Raw genomic sequence first — 21,252 nt, 5'->3', positions numbered from 1 at the left:
TATATCAGTACTTTTTGTCTATGAGAGGATTGCATGAACGAAACTCAGTTCTGAAATGATTAGAAATCAGAAAGCTTGCAAGAATCAAACTATTATGTATCTTTAGGCTTTAAAAATCCAGTGTTTTGATTTTATCTTCATTGGTTTTAGCTCAAAAGTAGACAATCTAATAATTTTTACGCAAAAATTTGAGGAAAGCATGATCTGTTGCTCATCTATTCCCCCAAATAACTGAATTATTGATACAAAACGTGCAATTCATTTTAAGAAACTTCTAAACTTTACTTCCGCATTTGCTAGTGGTTTACATTGCTTTCCTCCGACGGCAGATTCTTTTGATGGTGAAAAAAACAAGACTGACAGAAACTTACCACTATCACACCAACTCGAGTAAGCAATAAAATTATTATCTGGACTGAATACTGCATCGAGAATGCTCCAGCTTACGTCCCGACCAGTGATGGTACTTATTGGTTTGAACTCGTCTCTTTCCGAATTATACAGTGTAATGTTGCAATCTGAGAAAAAGACAAGATTATCAGTTGATGAGGAGAAATTAAGCAGTCAGTAGTGAAAGACTGATCTAGTGGCAAGATCATTTGATCTGCATCTTGCAAAAACAGCATTCGTCTATTTCCTCTAGTCTTGAGAAAACTGCAAAAAACTGTGGAAGCCTTCTAAACACAAGATTAAAAAATCTTTAACAGTTAATTACTACAGTAGTGGACTAAAGAGAAGGAGCCCCAAACAGCTCCAGTCGCCTTCTTACTACATAGGCTGTCCCAAAACAACTGAGAGTAAGTCTGTATTTCAGAAACAATAATACGAGGGTCATCCAAAAAGTAAGGTTCCCTACCTTGTATCTTCCGAACGAAAAGAGATCAATCAAATCTGTAAAAACGTACATATTAGGCATACTCTAAGCTTTAAAACAAGCTCAAGTTTTTGAAAATCGGTTGAAGACTTCGCGAGAAAACTCAATTTTACTGAGACAACCTCCCGTCGTCGCGTGCCCAGCTCCGAGGTCAGGATGCGCGGAGAGTCCCTTACTTCAGACTCGGCTTATCGCCTCTAAACATCAAATCGAAAAGGAATTTAAAAGATTTTATCAAGTAGGCCTTACCTTACTTTTTTAGATAGTCTCCGCATATTTTTTGACATTTCTGGTTTCATTACAGCAGCTCTTTCATGCCTTCCGCGTAAAAGGTCTCGTCTTGGCTCCAAAACCAGTCATTGCCAGCGATCTGCACTTCCAAATCAGTTGCTTACCGTGGTAAAATTTTTCCCCAATCCTCCGTACTCTCTTAATTTAGCCTCAGGTGACTTTCGTCTATTCCTGAGATGAAAAACTCCCACTAAGGAAAGCGATTTCCAACCAATTTAGAGGTGCAGATCGCTGGCAATGACTGGTTTTGGAGCCAAGACGAGACCTTTTACGCGGAAGGCATGAAAGAGCTGCTGTAATGAAACCAGAAATGTCAAAAAATATGCGGAGACTATCTAAAAAAGTAAGGTAAGGCCTACTTGATAAAATCTTTTAAATTCCTTTTCGATTTGATGTTTAGAGGCGATAAGCCGAGTCTGAAGTAAGGGACTCTCCGCGCATCCTGACCTCGGAGGTGGGCACGCGACGACGGGAGGTTGTCTCAGTAAAATTGAGTTTTCTCGCGAAGTCTTCAACCGATTTTCAAAAACTTGAGCTTGTTTTAAAGCTTAGAGTATGCCTAATATGTACGTTTTTACAGATTTGATTGATCTCTTTTCGTTCGGAAGATACAAGGTAGGGAACCTTACTTTTTGGATGACCCTCGTAGATATTGAAACGCGGTTTGTGGGAGGTTGTAGCTCGTATCCTTAGCTATCCAACGAGCCCAAGATTAGCTCATTTGGTCAAAATTTCGCTGAGTTACAGCAATTTTCCGAAGCCGTTTAAAAGAAAACCCTACAGGATTTTTGAGTATTTTTTTCCTTGTCTGAACTGTTGTTCCGAGAGTCATGCAGTTGATCGCAACTTTGCGGATCACGTTGGCACTGGTCTAGATGCAAGTTCTAACATGTTTGCATGTGCTTTCATTGCATATCAGAGTTTTCTTCAACTTCCCTGAGCTCAGTGAAGCCAACATTGTCTAGCGTTAATGACACTTTCCTCGGCCGCCATGCGGAATCAAAGCCGCCGACTCGCGACCCTCGGAAAAAGCTGCATGCCACCGATAAATGGTGCTCTCCCCAAGTCAATTTTCTCCATAAGCAACTAACATCTCTTTCACGGTATCAGAGGCAGTTAAACCTCGGCGAACCCAGTAACAGATGGCATAGCGTTGCTCTTGTTTCAGCTCCGCGGGCGAACTCATTGTACCAAACGAGAACACGTGTCATTAACGCTAGACAATGCTGTCAGGGAAGTTTAAGAAAACTCTGATATGCAATGAAAGCACATGCAAACATGTTAGAATTTGGATCTAGACCAGTGCCAACGTGATCCACAAAGTTGCGATCAACTGCACGACTCTCGGAACAACAGTTCAGACAAGGAAAAAAATACTCAAAAATCCTGTAGGGTTATTTTTTACACGGCTCCGGAAAATTGCTGTAACTCAGCAAAATTTTGACCAAATGAGCTAATCTTGGTCTCGTTGGATAGCTAAAGATATGAGCTACAATTTTCCACAAACCGCGTTTCGATATCCATTATTGTTTCTGAAATACAGACTTACTCTCAGTTGTTTTGGGACAGCCTATGTAGAATGAAGTAATTGAAAACAAAGGACACTGGACTTTGGCTGTTTTCAAATGGCACGTAAGAATCTCAGAATTATAAAGCTATTTGATGTCTTCAAAATCTATCCTAAAAAGATTACAGTGGTAAAATATTATTCAAATAAATTTAAAAAAACAAAACGAAGCTAGAAGGTTCGATATCCAAGGTAAAGATTAAAAATGAGAATACCTTGACAAGCAGAGATGAATCTTGAGCCATCGTTGGAGTAGACGCCACAAAAAAGTTTCTGATTATGTTTGATGATGTGGTTCAACTGGGTTGGGAAGTATGATGATGATATTTTAGCCTGATCACCAGCTGTAAAACGGTCCGCTCCAAACATTCCAGTCTGCATCAAGAAAGTACGCGACTATTTACATAGGATATTGAACCTCAAAAGTACCACCAAAAATTTAACTGAAATTGGCTACAAGTTTAGTGAATAAAACCTGCTATCAAATCTATCAATGGAGGATTTGCACAAGAATTTTGTATTTTTTTAAGAAATTTAAAATAAAAGAAAAGGTTGTGTAATTTCATTTACTTAGTTCACTGTTTTTTATATATATATATATATATATATATATATATATATATATATATTCTGATGGATTCATTTAGTTTGACGCTGACACTGATGATAACATTTATCCATGTTTTCATAGTTTGTCATAGATTCACAGTCCAAGTTTATACATTGGTGACATCAATGATGCATAAACCTATGAGTCTTCACCTCAATGAATGAAGGGATTTTAAATAAATGGTGACATAAAAGGGACCGCATTTGCGTTCATCTACTCCAAGGATACCTTCATTGCTTAGAGTGCGAGCAGATGACAAGGGTGAATTCATTTGAGATAGATTACAATAATGTTTTGGTTGATAGAACAAGACTGACCTGTCTGGCTTGGATCATCTGTAGAACACTGTTAGGCCTCTCTTTGGCTTTGTTGTGCCGGAGTCCGGCATTTTGTTGCATCAACAAATAGAAGTCACTATTCTGGGGGAAAAAAAGCAAACAAAATTAAGGACTCTACCGGACATTTCGACACAACTTTGAAGATAGGAGAGATTGACAGCAAAGGTTGACTATAAAAAGGAGAAAAATTGCAGATTATACTTCGATCAATTATCTGTAGTAGTATACCATAATTTAAAAAAGTAATTTCTCACTTTCTATTGAATGTGCTACGATCTTTCAGTAAGATATGCCTTTCTTATATTCCATGCCACAAAAACCAGCAGTTGGGGGATGGAGTCAAATGACTGACTCAGTCAATTGTTTAGAGACTTTAATCCAAATAAAGTTGCATAATGAAATAGTCAGAACTAAACAGAGATGAATAAACTTTTTAACAAATTGCCGCACCCATTACTAGACTCTGATCTGCAGTCGTCTGTCTTCATGGTTTTAACTGTGGTATAGGATACTTAAGCCTTTTCTGAAAATTTTAAGGCCTGAAATTAACTCCTAGATCTCTGTAGCTACAACACCAACAACAACTTTAAAAATTTCTTATCTGTAGCCACTATTAGCCTTCCGTTACAAAAAAAGCAAGATACATCCAAGACTCAAAGATTCAGACTCCAAGACAGCACTGAAAGAGGTTAGACCATTATCATTCTTTGGATTCAATTCACTATATAGGAGAATCTCCAGGGAGATGACGCCACTAAATGAAAATACATTTCGAGCCATAATTATCTCTAAAATTTATTTCATGAAAATGTGCCTGAGTAGATATTTCGTTCCTTAGATGGCCTTTTCAGGCAAGGTATCTATCGTCAGTGATAAGCAAATCTATCACACTAGAAGCACGAAGTAGCTGATTAAGAAACAAAAAAGCCACCACTTGCACCATAGGTAATCAACCATAATCCTAATCAATAATGATATTATTTAAGCATATTTTTAAATGATAAGGTAATTACTTGTAGAACACATACAAATTTGCCTATTCAATTCACCTCAGAGCGGACGCACCGTATGTTGAGACAAAAGTCAAGTATTGTTTAGAACACCACTCATCAGTAATACCATCTGACTGCATGTATTATCCTGTTGAGTGGTGCTCATTTGGTGGTAATCAGAGATTGACATTTGTCTCAACATACGATGCGTCCGCTCTAGCACCGTTGCTATATTCTTAGTAAAGTATGGTCATTACTTTGACCCGTACCTAAATATCAATTAAGGAATCGCTTCGAGTTATTTCCTATTAAAACATTTAGGTAATGATCAAATTAACTGTGCACACCTTCAATTTGGTGGTATTCGGTTTCAAATCGGTACGAGGATGAGGAATGGATCTACGCATTGGGATCCCATCAAAATGGATATTGACCATGTCATCATAACTGTCATCATCGTCTCCTTCTGTATCATCATAGTCATCTTCAGTATCATCTAATTCATCATAGTCATCATCATCAGGATTGTAAAACCATCGTAAGAAATACACTGAGTCCGCATTCCTGCAGAGCAAAATGCAAAAGTTAAGATTCCTTAGAAGCCACAAGTGATGTTCCATCGACAGAAAAGTTCAAATGTGAACTGATGATATCTGTGGGCTTGCAGCATCATATCAGAAATACAAATGAATGCTCCTTGGTAGTAAGATTGAAATATGAAAATCTCCAATATTCCACCAAATGTTTTGAGATCTGGAGAATGAGCCTGTTGCAAGGTGCAGGGACTTGAGAATTGATAACTGATTCCAATGGCAAATTTCACGAAAAGAACGATGATCCTGATAAAAAAGCTTGAAATGACCTCTCAAACTCAGAAAAAACTGTTTATGGAACCGACTCATTCGAAACGGTCACCTTAATGTAGGGCTGGATCTGGCACACTCGTTACAACACATCGCGAGACAAACCTTGTCTTTTCATCACTTACAATGCATTTTCCCATAAGGAATTGGCAGCCGCTTTTCAAATGCAAATATCGAGTCAATCGATTTTTTGAACAAAATGGAATTCAGAAATGGATTCCTAGGACGTATAAATGGTTGGGACCTTCATTAGATAAATAAGAACCGACGGGATAAACCCTATTTTTAAGTAAAACTGTAGCCAATGGGCAATTGTTTCCATCTACCACAGTGACAACGGACATGGACGTTAGCTCAATATTCAGCCATTTTCATGAGTTTTTACTTATTTGCCACTGTTGCAAGGTAAATTACGTTTGTAGATCAATTCTTTAGTGCCTTAGGATCATATTAAAAGCTATAATGGTACACATTGTTGCTTATTAATTCAGAATACACTCCCGCAGTCCAACGCTCAATCCATGGATGTTCTCTCAATGCGTGTAAATCATTCTTAACTCTTCAACAAACATCTAAATATCATTCAGAACATTCTCACGTTTAATACACTTATGTTACTACTTTAAGATCCTGTGTGTTTTTAATGTGACACTATGCAGAGAGATGTATTGATAAGTTTGGGAACCGAAGAAGGATCCTGCGTCTACTTTCCTTGCCTTCATCCAAAACATACCGGTCTTCTCATCTCATCAGTATTGTCAAAGGTAAGTTCTTTTTATCATCAATGATTGATACTATCATTTTGGTGTCTTCAGTGAAACATTGAAGGGTAAATATTAAGAAATAACAACTGACTCGCTACATCCAGGTTTGAGCGTTGGATTGCCGGAGTGTGTTCTGAATTAATAAGTAACAATGTGTACCATTAGAGCTATTAACATGATTTTAAGGCACCAAACAATTGATTTAAAAAAGAAACTTACCTTCAAATAGCAACAAAGAAGTAAAAACTCATGAAAATGGCTAATTATTGGGCGTTTGAGTTTAGCAGAGATTCAGTCTTGGCTCAGAAGGCTCTAGGACATACAGAAAACCCTGCCGCAGATCATCAGTAAGCAGGAGCGTGTCACCGATGCGCATCTGCTCTTAGCTCTGGTGGAGAAAGAAAGAACTTTAATTGCCTAATCAATTAGCAATTCCGTCATTTATGTCATGATCCGCAGTGGCCTGGAGACAGCGTGTTCGCCTTTAGGGTGAGCGGCCCCCGGATTGCGACTCAGTGCATATAAAATTGTTGCTGTCAACATACTACACACAGAGTCATAAGTACCGCGAGTGGCTATAAAGGAATACTTTCTTCCATGAAATAAGAGCGAGGCGTGCTTTATGACGCACGTAATTGAAGAGGGCTCCTCTTGAAGAAAAGCCTCTGAACCTAGGGTGTAGGGCCCCTATATAATACATAAGTGTTTAAGGGTATACAGGGACCCTAATTTTACATGGACCGTCCAATTATCTTCTTTCTCTTTTAGAGGAAAAAGCGGACTCCAAAGACAGACATAAATGTGACATTAGTGGGCAGTAAACGTATGAGTATAAACCTTTACAAAGGGGCCGTCCACAAATCATGTAAGGCACTTACCGGGGGAGAGGGTCCAGATCTGCCTTACGTAAGCCAAACGCTCAGATTTCGTTTTCTTCCAAATTTCGTTAATTTAAAGACTTACTAGTCCAAATTTAGTTTTTTTAGACCTTTAATATTTTTTTGTTAAATTGTAATTTTTCTGAACTTTTTGCATTTAAAAATTGGTTACTTTTTTCAATATGTAGGTACAACTGTTATCCTTCATGATCTCCTAGCAGCGATTAGTCATGTTTAAAACAATACATACCGATTTGTTTCAACACCATTTTTCATTGGTGTATGCATTTAAACGGCAGATGAGGGGGGGGGGGGTTTGGCCAGCCTTACAAGTGCCTTGGGGGGGGGGAGGGGAGGAGTCTAAAAATCGGAAAAATTGCCTTAGGTGATTAATGGACGGCCCCAAAGGATAATTTTGACAATTCTTATTAGTATTTTTAGTATTCCTTATGGTCGTTTTACTCCAAATTCTATATCCTATAAATAAAAGAAGAGCAATTGTGCAGATTTTCTTTTTACATAAAAGGGATCTTTCAGTTTAAAAGATTCCGTCTTGACCCGCAGGATATTTTGTTAGCCCTGCCTGTCCCTACCTGAAGGCGAGGGCTGACAGAAAATCCATCTCCAGGTGCGGAGTGCCAAGAGTCTGCAGAAGGGGAACATCGATGCTCCTGACTGCGCACCAGACATTTTCCGATAGAAATTTGGCAGGATTTTTCGTCAGTCTTACCATTGCCCTGCCTTCGGAGCTCAGGACAGAATCTCTGCTAAACACTTGACTCTAATTATTGAGCTAACGTACATGTATGTTATCACTGTGGCAGATGTAAACAATTGCCCATTGACTACATACGGTCTTCCTTAAAAATAGGGTTTATACCATCGGTTCTTTTTTATCTAATGAAGGTTTTAAGCATTTGAACATCAAAGGAGTCTATTTCTGAATTCCATTTAGTTCAAAAAATCATCAATTGACTCGTTATTTACATTTGAAAAGCGGCTGCCAATTTCTTGTAAGAAAAGACCAAGTTTGTCATGCGATGTGACGTAACGAGGGTACGGGATCCGTTGCCGCGTTAAAGTGACCGTTTTAAAAATTCGAATTTTGAGGCGTTTTTTAGTTGATTTTATGGGGGTTTCAGGTGATAAAAAACTCTGGGAAAATTCCTGTGACATTAGGAGCCTTAGTTCTTTCCATCATAGCAATAAAAAAAAAAATGGTGCAACAGGCCCATTACACCAAGCTTGAAATACCTAAGCGCAAGTTCCATTCTCTTATCAAAGGAAATGCAGACACAGAAGACCAGGAAAGTCTCAGTGAGAGTAACTATGAGCTGTATAAAAATACTTATTCGAATAAATACTTAATACTAAATAAATACTTTAATTAAATAAATAAAGCAGATTGGAACCTTCTATCATCATAGTCCTCGATGGCTACCAGATCCACTGAGCGTTCCCTATTGTTAGCTTCGGAGTTTCGATTGGAGCTGCTCCTCAAAACTCTTCTTGACGGCTCTGGATCCATCCTAGTTGATAATATACCCATGAAAAAAACCTTTAGGCACAGTTAAAAAAACCTCCATCGTCAGACAAAGACCGAAGACATGGGCCTGCACAGATCGAGAAGAGATAGCATAAGTAATCACACAATTGAAACTGTTGGAAGAAGTAAACGGGGGCAGCTAGAACTTGATTTTGCACGAAAAGTTCACGCGAACACTAAAAAATGTCTGAAATAAGAGGCTGATGAGTAGAATTCGGATATCGTACATGAGAAATTGATAGTCCCTGTAGTCCCAGTCCCATGCAACTGTATGGTTATCATAGTACACATAGAATAGAAAGAATAATGGAATAATGCAATAAACCGCGCTTAATCTATCAGACCTCTATCAGACCGGCGCATGAACAACATGCCAGGGCATGCCCGCGTCCGGGCAAGTCTCTGGGCCCGCGACCATAGTACAAAAAACTACCGCTGCAGCGCTGCGCATCCGTTTACGTCCAGCTCCATTAAGAATCCATTGTAAAAGAAACTAAACCACAGATATCGATAAAACTTTTTGAAAAGGCCAACAATCCCTCTGACTGTTGAAAAACATCTTCCCTAGGAGCGCGAATGTGTCCCTTCATCCCCTAACACGCTCCCGCGCGCCCATCAGCCCAGCTCGGTTTTTTAAATTTACCGCGCGAAAGGGCAACTTTAAGCTCGAATATAAAAAAAACTAAACCACGGATTTCGATGAAACTTTTTGAAAACACGGATAATGTCGCCTATTATCGAAAAACATCTTCGCTGAGAGCGCGAATGAGTCCCTTCATCCCCTAACTCGCTCCCGCGCGCCCACCAGACCAGCTCGGTTTTTTAAATCTATCGCGCGAAAGGGCAACTTTAAGCTCGAATATAAAAAAAACTAAACCACGGATTTCGATGAAAAATTTTACATAATAATATTTTGATGAACACAAACATTGTAAAAATCATGTGCAATGATAACCCTAACACTGAAAACGAGACGATTTCAATTGAAAAACAAACACCTTCAGATAAGTGATAGGCACACACACACTAACACACCCTCACACATAAATTGAAAAACTAACACCTCCAGATAAGTGATAAGCACACACACACACTAACACACCCTCACACATATAACTAACACATTTTTGGAAGATATTCCTGGATTTCCCAACGTTCCAAGAAGATTGCAGGTCGAGGTATTTGTAAAGCAGGGTTATGTATTTTAGTTGAACGAATAACATTTTATAAAATAAGCCGAAAACGAATGAAATCCGTGTCAAAATGTGTCATATCAGCCGGTTGCTTGTTTTGCTTAGCCTCGATATTCGAATGCGTAGAAATACTGCTGACGACGCAAGGTCAAATGTGTGGCAAGAAATCGGGAGGCTAATTTTGATGCCATATTGGACTGCCGCTAAAGCGCGTGCAAACACGATGTTTAAAAATTCAAACTTCAACAGTCGTATTTGGAGGGGAAAACGGCTCGAAAAAATCTGAAAAATTCTGCTTGATCAGGAGAAAACGTAGTTTCTGAATATGCAAGAATTAGGAACAAGTTAACAAGCTCATTGGTGAAATCCAGCCTATGATGAAGATATTTAATACATTACCGGCACTGTCTGAGCAAGGTGTCGGTCAAACTCTTCTTCTTGTTGTTTCATTTCTTGCAGCCTTCGCATTTTTTCTTCAACATCAACTTGATCTTTCTGTAACTGAGCTTGCGAGAGATGAGCTTGCAAATTTTGGAGTTGACGTAGAACTTCAGGATTTGATAAAATGCTGAAAAATCAAAGGAGAACAAATCAGTTGAGGTAAATTCATTAAGGTGATTCGATGGACGCCATTTTTTGTGTCAGAATGGCAAGCGATGTATCGCATCGATTGGTTCCATTTTTTCAGCTACTCGTCATTTTTCTCCAATTTTGAGATCGCAATTCTGTTGTCAGGAGACTAAAGCACTCACCAATTTTAACAAAGAAATTCAACGTAATAAAGGCGTGGTTTTTTTAGAGAGAAAACATCGCATTCGATACTGATATCGAAACTGCACTCGAATGCGATATTTTCTCTCTAAAAAAACCACGCCTTTATTATGTTGAATTTCTTCGTTAAAATTGGTGAGTGCTTTAGTCTCCTGACAACAGAATTGCGATCTCAAAATTGGAGAAAAATGACGAGTAGCTGAAAAAATGGAACCAATTGATGCGATATATCTCATGCCGTTCTGACACAAAATATGGCGTCCATCGAATCACCTTAAATGAACACACAAATGCATTCAGAACGAATTCTAAAAAAAATGGCTACCCTAGACCAACAATTGCTATAAGGGGATTTTCATAATGGACCACTAGACAAAGTGCAAAGTTACGCATTACTTACAACATGTGTTTTCTCATCAAAATTTCACGTAGAACACTTTTTGTGACAAGAAAATTATTGACAGAGATATTGACGTTTTTTAATGCAGCGACTCAAACTTCCCACTCATAGAAAATATGATTATTTACTTGAGTTAAATCGCACACTAAACGTTACTGTAGCAGTATTTGCAGTAAAAAAATATCATAGCTTCAATCTCAGCGCTTTGGCTCCACTATTGCAGTTTGACTTGTTTACACTTTGAGCACCATGGGCTGGGGCGGAAACACTGCTTGATGGAGAGACCTGCCAAAACTGTTGTAAAGTGGGATTTGACTCAAGTAGCCTTGTTTTTCTTTAGAGCGGGAAATTCAATTGTTTTGTAACCAATGCTAAATGAAAATGTTGATATTTTGATTAAGAGTTACTTGAAGTTATATCAACTGCACGAATTGTGATTTATGTGACAATTTGGAAAGGGGACATATGAAGCCATATCTATATGAACAGCGGTTATCGAGCATTTTAGGGATTTTCAGAATCCACAATTCTTCTACAGTGTTGGTATCGAGTTTCAGACGTCTGGCATAATTTTCCGTTAAGATATGAAGAAAAAAAACCGTGTTATATCTAAAAACAGCTGATGACAGAATTTGCTGAAACTCATTAATCTACTTAGAGATTGTGTACATTGAACACATTACAATAGTAATACAAGGTAAAAACATCTAAATCATGTAGGTCTTTGGAAAAAAGAATCTTTTTCAATTTTTTCTCTATCATAGAAGACTAATCATATAATTTGTTCCTTATTTTATGTTTGGAAGTTACCGGATGTTTATTTTTTTCGAAATACAGTAGAGCCTTGCTAACTTGGAACCCGCTTTAGCCAGAAACCCCGCTAACTCGGTAATCATGGCTGCGTCTCGTTTTTTCGCCTATTTACGCAATGCTAAAATGTCCGGCTAACATGGAAAATCCTCGAACTCGGTCAAATGTTTTAGTTCCAAACTTGAAAAGATCCCATAAAAAGTTCGGTTAACTCGGGACTTTCCTCATCAGTCTGTCATCTTCTTTATTCTCATACCCATCCGAAAATTCGTTTCACCGCGCTAAAAGTGGGAGCTAAGTGACGGCGCCGCGCCGCAGCACAGTGCTGCCTTAGCTGCTGTCAAACAAATGAACCGGATGCCTCTGGCGTCCCCCCTCCACTCCGTGACATCAGCGCTAGGGATTTGAGGCGCCTCGGCTCGCAGCATCAGCGGCGATGCTGTATGCCCAGGTAGCGGCCCTGCGGGCATAAGGCTTCGAGCCTGATGCGCGCAACCCGCCGGCGCCGACCTCGAGCGCCGATGCCTGATGCTGACGTGCCGCCCTAGGGTGCGTCAAAAAAAATGAAAGTCTGAAATGTTCCGCTCCCCAGGCGGCAATCGATGACGTTTGGTAAAAAAACATGTTTGCCAAAATTTGGGCCAATTTCAACCATTTTAAATGGTGCCAAAGGTCAATTTTGTGATGAAATTATGATATTTTGGTTTAGACCTCGATTTCGTACAAAAAACTCGATTTTACGCTGAAATCGTGCGTTTACGAGAAAAATGCCAAAGAACTCGACTTATAGAGGATGAAATTTTACACTAGGGGAACGTCTTTGTAACCGATAAAAATCAAATTGAACTAGAAAAACTCAACTCGGTATTTATTTTTTTGGTCCTCAGAATTTCCGAGGTCTTACAAAGTAGAGGTTTAAAAGACTAATTTTTCACGAAAATGAGTCGAAAGAGGGTCTAAGTGAACTGTAGGCAAGTGTTGAGGATGCAAATGTCATCAGAACTTCCTCAGTTTCAAAAAAAGTTCCAACAATTTTGCACAATCCTTCAAAAAGTGTACGGCTCGAGAAGGAGGATCGTGCTATAATAGTAAGGGGAAAGTGCGGTTTGACCGGGAAAAATTGCGTAACAAACTTTCCCTATGTAATCGTCATCAGTAGGTCCCCCTGAACAACTTCCTAAAAGTTAAAAATGGCCCGACCCCGGAACAGTCCTCAAAAAAGTTAAAATTGAAAATGGCGGCCGTAATAAGAGGGTCCGGGAAATCGGTATTTTAAAATGCTCATTCTGTCTCATCATGTTAGGTATCATTTCCTATGTAATTTTGGTCGTAGATTTCATAAATGAATTACGCAAGGCCCCTTCTGAACTTACGTCTCTCTCGGTAGTTGTATGTTTCCTTTAATTTCCTTTATTAAATACGTTTATAACATCAAATTTAAGTTTCTTGGCCATAAATACATGAAAATAATAACACTTCACATTCCTTGTTCCTTCGGTGAATATTTAAAACAATGCAACCTCCTGCCTTTCACATTTGGCCGCCATCTTTGATTTGGAGCGCCTTCTTTGGCCGGAGGACCTTGTGGAATTCCTTAATGAAATTTACGACCAAAATTACATAGGAAATGATACCTAACATGATGAGACAGAATGAGCATTTTAAAATACCGATTTCCCGGACCCTCTTATTACGGCCGCCATTTACAATTTTAACTTTTTTGAGGACTGTTCCGGGGTCGGGCCATTTTTAACTTTTAGGAAGTTGTTCAGGGGGACCTATTGATGACGATTACATAGGGAAAGTTTGTTACGCAATTTTTCCCGGTCAAACCGCACTTTCCCCTTACTATTATAGCACGATCCTCCTTCTCGAGCCGTACACTTTTTGGAGGATTGTGCAAAATTGTTGGAACTTTTTTTGAAACTGAGGAAGTTCTGATGACATTTGCATCCTCAACACTTGCCTACAGTTCACTTAGACCCTCTTTCGACTCATTTTCGTGAAAAATTAGTCTTTTAAACCTCTACTTTGTAAGACCTCGGAAATTCTGAGGACCAAAAAAATAAATACCGAGTTGAGTTTTTCTAGTTCAATTTGATTTTTATCGGTTACAAAGACGTTCCCCTAGTGTAAAATTTCATCCTCTATAAGTCGAGTTCTTTGGCATTTTTCTCGTAAACGCACGATTTCAGCGTAAAATCGAGTTTTTTGTACGAAATCGAGGTCTAAACCAAAATATCATAATTTCATCACAAAATTGACCTTTGGCACCATTTAAAATGGTTGAAATTGGCCCAAATTTTGGCAAACATGTTTTTTTACCAAACGTCATCGATTGCCGCCTGGGGAGCGGAACATTTCAGACTTTCATTTTTTTTGACGCACCCTAGTGCCGCCCGGGTAGGCATCTCGCCCTGATGCTGAGGTTTGATGCTACGAAAGTGACCAAGAAGCAATTCATCTTGTGATGCTGGGAGCTCGGTTGTCGGTCTGATGCGGCATCGCTCTCCAAGCCCGAACCTCCTTACCTACGGGGCTCTCCCAGAAGACTGCCGGGGTGTGCGACCCTTAGACTTGGCAATGAATTCGCGGAATACCCCTTTGTCTTCGGTTCCCGTCCGCGCGGCGGCCCACGCCTCGCCGTGCCGGGCGCCGTCGGGCGCTGGCGTCCGACCTCTCTAAATGATGCCGCTCGCCCTGAGAGCCGAGGAGCGGGCATCACAAAGTGAGGCAGCATACCTAACGATGCTCGGTGACGGCTTTGCAAGTGAGGCAGCATCATCTAGCTATGCCAGGTGTCGGCATCGCTACCTAAGTCGGCTCACGGGCAGATGCGCTGTTCTAGCGCGCTGTTCGATGTGGCATGAAAGTCCGCGCCGGATACCTGCCTCGCACGGCGATGCCGCTCCGAGTATGATACTGCCTCCGACCTTAGCCAACGCACCTTCTGTCCTGAGAAGTCATGAATCATTCGCTTCGCTCGCACTCGTTTCGTCCATCGGCTACCGCGCAAGATAAGGATCGCTGCTGCGAAGTGTGAATTCATGTCGCGTTTTCCTAGGATTGGTGGTTGCCGGTTGCCACGCGCTATCCCGCAATTTAAGCCCATTTAACCAATGTATTCCTTACAGTTTCAAGAGGCCTTAAGGCTAGAAGAATGACTGAAATACTACCTTCAGTTGCCCTTTTCAGCGCGTAGAGCCTTTCATTCCTTGGTTCCGGTGGGCGCCCATCGTGTTGTTACGACGTGGAGCAATTATGGCGCGAAATTCAAAATTGCCGAACGAAAGAATACTCAGATTTGTACTTTGCACAGTGGCCGACTAACAGAATAAATTCAAAGGAGTTCATGCAACCCTTGGGGGATCCTGTAACCCCTACAGGACGTGTTCAGGACAAATAGTCCTTTTGACTTGGAAACCCTGCTATCCTGCTAAGTTGGAACGATTCGTTTGTCCCAATGCATTCTGACTTAGCGAGGTTCTATTGTATCATTAAAAAACTCAACAGTAATCATAACTTCTTTCATATCAATCACTCTGTTTTCTTCATGCTAACTAAGTAATTCATTTTATGAAAAAGAAAGAAAGCAAAATTCTTGGTAAAACCAGCAAATGTGATCTTCAATTAAAAATAAAGTACCTACCTTAATTGACATTTGCTTCAAATTTAAATTTCTAAAACTCATATTTTAGAGTAGTATTTTCTTTATAACAAAGAGCGATGCCAAGAATGGCACAATTTGGGCCAGAAGGGATTTTTCTGAAACCGGGCCCAAACGATACCTTATGATACCCTAAAACTCTGGTGAAAATTTTAGCTTGAGTATACGCACGGTTTTTGAGAAATGAGGGGGCAAAGTTGCCAAATCGCCATCATTCTGGACAGCATTTCTACAGCAAAAAGACGGGAAAAATGGACAAAAAAGTTACACCTTTGATGGGTTTCGGCTGTAAATGTTCTCATTGGGCCCCCAAGCATTTGACTTTGTTCAGTTTCAAAAATTTTGGTCGCACAGTGGTCCAAAATGGGGGGAAATCGTCGAAAAATCAGGATTCTTCGTCAAATTTTTAGAAATGGATGTAAAATTGTCGGTCTGCTGCAGTTTTCATGGCTAACAATGTTCGTATCGGTCATCAATGCATGAAATTGTGTTCAGCTTCACAAATTTACATCGCACAGTGGTCAAAAATGGGGGAATTAATGGACAAATTAAGATCCTCTGTCAAACTTTTTAAAAATGAAGTGAAACTGTTGGTCCCCAGTAGAGTTTAGATCCCGGAAAAATTCATGTTTTTAATTTTTTTAATTATTACTACATGTCAGACCGTATTGTTTATAGAACATTGTTATAGAATAGACTTTGTAGCATTATCTCAATAAAATATGCAAACTTTCAGAAATTTAAAAAAAAGAAGGAAAAATGGAGAGAAAAAATTAAAAAAAGATTTAAATAGTCAAAAAAATAATTTAAAGAATTTTTCCGGGATCTAAACTCTACCGGGGACCAACAGTTTCACTTCATTTTTAAAAAGTTTGATAGAGGATCTTAATTTGTCCACTAATTCCCCCATTTTTGACCACTGTGCGATGTAAATTTGTGAAGCTGAACACAATTTCATACATTGATGACCGATACGAACATTGTTAGCCATGAAAACTGCAGCAGACCGACAATTTTACTTCCATTTCTAAAAATTTGACGAAGAATCCTGATTTTTCGACGATTTCCCCCCATTTTGGACCATTGTGCGACCAAAATTTTTGAAACTGAACAAAGTTAAATGCTTGGGGGCCCAATGAGAACATTTACAGCCGAAACCCATCAAAGGTGTAACTTTTTTGTCCATTTTTCCCGTCTTTTTGCTGTAGAAATGCTGTCCAGAATGATGGCGATTTGGCAACTTTGCCCCCTCATTTCTCAAAAACCGTGCGTATACTCAAGCTAAAATTTTCACCAGAGTTTTAGGGTATCATAAGGTATCGTTTGGGCCCGGTTTCAGAAAAATCCCTTCTGGCCCAAATTGTGCCAAAAAACGGTCGTTTTTGGCGTCGCTCTTTCTTGACCAAACCCTACTTGCTCTTGCTCCTTGCTGCTTGACAACGAAATGCACTACTTTGAAAACTTTGAATATAATTTTCTCAAAACTTAAGAACTCGACATCCCCTGTTCATACGTAAATAGCTTCATACATCAAAATGCTCAGATTTGTGCCTTGTTGATGGCCCACTGACAGAATAAAGTCGAAGGAAATCATGTAACCCTTACAGGATCCCTTAACCCCGACAGAGCGTGCCCAATGGTAGGTGGATCAGGAGGCGTCTCTCATTCCTCCAGGCTCCACTATTTAACTAAGAAAATACAGGAGACTTTACAAACCTGCCCAATGAATCAACGACTGCCCCCGGTGCTGCCGATTGTTGATTACTCGATGTATTTCCTCCATCATCTTCTTCTTCTCCATAGTCGAAATCTAAAAGTTTTTTGTCAAATTGAATCTGCAAAAAACAAGGACAAAAACCATCTAAGTGTCCCCTGCAAATTATTAAGTACAGAGAGGAGAGCATATATTCATACAAACAAGGGGTTTCAGAAAAAAAGAAAAAAAATTAATAAATAGGAAGCCAGAATCAGATTTCATTACTTGAAATTACCTTCACTTACCATTTTCTTATAAAAAACTTGCTCTGAGCCTGTTTTAAGGTAAATAAGAACATATCTTATGACATTCTTGGGAGTTTCTCTTGAAAAATCTTCATGAGCTTCTTTCAAAGAAGTTTTGAGGAGTGCCTTAACATCTGCATTTGAGCCACAATAACTCAAATTCCTGGTAGCATCCATATATTTGGGACTTACAGAAGGTTCATTCCAGGCCCCGAAGTTGGCCCGAAATGGATTTTCCGCGTCACCGGATCCAGATATCGATTTTTTGTATCCGGCTCCATCCGGCCGGAGTCGGATACCGGATAATTTGCCAAGGAATCCGGCCGGAACCGGATAATACCGGATCCGGATAGTGCTTATAGATAGTGCTACGCATGAGAAAGATCTCCCGATTTCGCGCTTGGGACAAGAGGCACACTGAGCATTACACCATCAAGACCGTCATCCACGATGTATGTGCCTTCACTTCAGCAACCTCCATATTTTCCAATGATACGCTATGAGTCGGTCTGCTAAAACGAAAACTAAAAACAAAGACCAGGCAGATAAGCAGCATGGCTTTCATTGGCTTCATGGTGTAATGGGCTAGATGAATTTGATGTGCAGGGAGAGAGATATTATTATAAGTGTGCCTAAACAAAACAAAAGTGGAAAACAGCGCTTTGATGCTGCAATAACAAGCTGCGTACTGTGACATTACAATAATTGCGGAGTTACACTCGGACTAAAACCGTTACCCTTAAGCTTATGCACATGTTGGTGGCATTGTTTTTTCTTCATCTTCCACCTGCATCTTCGTCTTTGAAATTGAAAAACGTGGACTTTCGGAATTGAGGATCAAGTTGCAATCGTGTAAATGTGCGGGAAATGTCCTTAATTCCGATGATAACAAGTTTCGAAAAGTTGAACAATTACAATGGCTATTCAAAGTGCGCCGAAAAATTGCAAAGTATCACCAAAAACTTATCGAAATTTTCACGGCCGTAAAAGCACTATCCAGTGGGTCCAAAACCGGATACGGATAACCACGAAAATCGTTTTCGGCTGGAGCCAGATATCCAGATAATCGCCGGATACCCGGCCCAACTCTGGTTCATTCTAATAAACCCATAATCATGGCAATGCAGCACATTTGCATGCTCATATTTATGCAACTACAAATAGATGCATATAGGATATCCTAAACCAGCCGTCCCAACCATTTTTCCCAGTTGTTTTAGGTGAAACAGTCGGAGACAGCAGAGATGGATGGAAATCAACCTCAAGGAATCCAAATTTCATCACCCAAGAGTCTCCCTGGTAGATAGGAGGGGTGTGCTCACTTTAAAAGTTAGGATTAAAATCAAAATTTTGAAAACATTCCATCAAAAACCAGGGCATGCAGGGAATTTTAACCTACCAGACCACCAAGAAATCCGAAGTTGGCCCAGCTGAGTACGAAATGCCGACCCCTAAAGGTGGGGATCAGAGCCCTCATTAATAATATACTAGTTTACTAAATGAGCTTGTTCAGTATTTTGTAATTCTTGCATTTTTAAACCTAGAGAGTGCACATAGTTCACAGAAATTTTCCCCGTTTTTTTTAGCAATATTAACCTACGAAATACGAGTTCAAAATTCCGTATTTTGAGCTCCCAATTAAACGACGCGCCGCTCGGGCTACCCAAAATGGCGGCCCATTCTATCCGTCCTGCGATGGCCACACTTTTGACCTCGCGTGCCGGCAAGGTACCTCTGCCATAGAATGCTGCACTGCAAAACATCGAGGTTGTAAACAAAAGAAGATTGATAACACAAAGGATCCGAACAACTAGAAATTTCTTGATTTTAATTAATTAAAATCCAATTTTGACTTTAACCAAGCATTTGAAAATAATATTCATCGTATTTTACAACCTAGAGCTACAGCTTATTGGCTCATTTTAAAGTGCATTCTGAAAATCAGTTTAACAAGTCCAATGTCCAAACCCTGGCATTCTTCTTTTTGACCATTCTCTTTTCATTTTCGCCTCAAATCAAATGTTTTGCAGTTTCTTTATCTTAAGTATGTGATCCTGAATTCATTCAATAGTTAGAAGTTCAATATTTATTTAGTATTACAGCCTTTTGACCTCTCAAACTTCAGCGATACCTACAGGGTGTCTCACGAAAAACGAGCCACCTTGAATATCTGGCGAACGGGTTGGAATTTCGAAAAACGGTAAAAGACATGTTCGTTTATATCGAGGGGGACACCTTCAGGCGTATTTGACATTTTCTCAAACCGCGGGGGGGGGGGGGGTGTGCCCCCCCCTCCCCCCCCGTAATTCGAAATTTTCAAACGGCACCCCTACTTTTTTACTTCAGGAATCAATTCTACGCAAAAAAACAAGCCACCCTGTCCTAACCAGATGTAGATCGGGCAATTTTTCAGCGATTGGCAGAGGTTGAAACATTTTTTTCATGCTCTTTTCAAAAATGCCCTACGCTCAATGGAACTGCCGTATCAAACCAAACTCTCCGCCAAAAAAATTCTTAAACATTGCACTTTCAATAAAAAAAAGAAAAGGAAAGGAAACCCCCCCCCCAAAAAAAAAAAAAAAAAAAAAAAAAAAAAATATCTGTACTCGAAAACTTGAGCACGCGGAGCCCTTTTTTGCAACATTGAAATGCGTTTGACCGAACATGGACGAAAATCGCATCACTGCGAACATCATTGAAACTCACCGAAAAAAGGTAATTCATTTGTGTTTCTACTTAGCTGTTTCTTCACGGACATGGTTTCTTATGCTTCAGAAACAAAAATAATAATTCGTGTCAAACACTTACCACTCCCTCCCGATGAGCGCTCCTCGGATATGTTCGGTCAAACGCATTTCAATATCGCCAAAAAGGGCTCCACATGCTCAAGTTTTCGAGTACAGATTTTTTTTTGGGGGGGGGGGGGGTTCAACCCCAAAAAAAAAAATCTGTACTCAAAAACTTGAGCACGTGGAGCCCTTTTTGGCGATATTGAAATGCGTTTGACCGAACATATCCGAGGAGCGCTCATCGGGAGGGAGTGGTAAGTGTTTGACACGAATTATTATTTTTGTTTCTGAAGCATAAGAAACCATGTCCGTGAAGAAACAGCTAAGTAGAAACACAAATGAATTACCTTTTTTCGGTGAGTTTCAATGATGTTCGCAGTGATGCGATTTTCGTCCATGTTCGGTCAAACGCATTTCAATGTTGCAAAAAAGGGCTCCGCGTGCTCAAGTTTTCGAGTACAGATATTTTTTTTTTTTTTTTTTTTTTTTTTTTGGGGGGGGGGGTTTCCTTTCCTTTTCTTTTTTTTTATTGAAAGTGCAATGTTTAAGAATTTTTTTGGCGGAGAGTTTGGTTTGATACGGCAGTTCCATTGAGCGTAGGGCATTTTTGAAAAGAGCATGAAAAAAATGTTTCAACCTCTGCCAATCGCTGAAAAATTGCCCGATCTACATCCGGTTAGGACAGGGTGGCTTGTTTTTTTGCGTAGAATTGATTCCTGAAGTAAAAAAGTAGGGGTGCCGTTTGAAAATTTCGATTTACGGGGGGGGAGGGGGGGCACCCCCCCCCCGCGGTTTGAGAAAATGTCAAATACGCCTGAAGGTGTCCCCCTCGATATAAACGAACATGTCTTTTACCGTTTTTCGAAATTCCAACCCGTTCGCCAGATATTCAAGGTGG

General features: G+C 39.8%; 2 protein-coding genes across 2 annotated transcripts in view; both read right to left on the bottom strand.

Moving 5' to 3' along the window:
- The window catches only part of LOC140223928 (DDB1- and CUL4-associated factor 11-like), a 30,640-nt gene extending 21,935 nt beyond the window's left edge, over positions 1-8,705 (bottom strand). Inside the window, exons 1-5 of the mRNA XM_072296451.1 lie at positions 8,590-8,705; positions 5,020-5,236; positions 3,660-3,761; positions 2,948-3,107; positions 372-518 (exon numbers count right to left, since the gene is read on the bottom strand). Of these exons, the coding sequence (XP_072152552.1) occupies positions 372-518; positions 2,948-3,107; positions 3,660-3,761; positions 5,020-5,236; positions 8,590-8,705 (742 nt within the window). The remainder of the gene's footprint in view (positions 1-371; positions 519-2,947; positions 3,108-3,659; positions 3,762-5,019; positions 5,237-8,589) is intronic.
- Positions 5,020-21,252, bottom strand: part of LOC140223801 (uncharacterized) — a 28,415-nt gene continuing 12,182 nt past the window's right edge. The window contains exons 6-9 of the mRNA XM_072296228.1: positions 17,281-17,399; positions 10,316-10,484; positions 8,590-8,790; positions 5,020-5,236 (exon numbers count right to left, since the gene is read on the bottom strand). Coding sequence (XP_072152329.1) covers positions 8,707-8,790; positions 10,316-10,484; positions 17,281-17,399 — 372 coding nt within the window. The 3' untranslated portion in view covers positions 5,020-5,236; positions 8,590-8,706. The remainder of the gene's footprint in view (positions 5,237-8,589; positions 8,791-10,315; positions 10,485-17,280; positions 17,400-21,252) is intronic.

Source organism: Bemisia tabaci, chromosome 2 (genome assembly GCF_918797505.1).
Source record: "Bemisia tabaci chromosome 2, PGI_BMITA_v3".
NCBI lineage: Eukaryota > Metazoa > Arthropoda > Insecta > Hemiptera > Aleyrodidae > Bemisia > Bemisia tabaci.
This window is presented reverse-complemented; position numbering and strand designations above follow the sequence as displayed.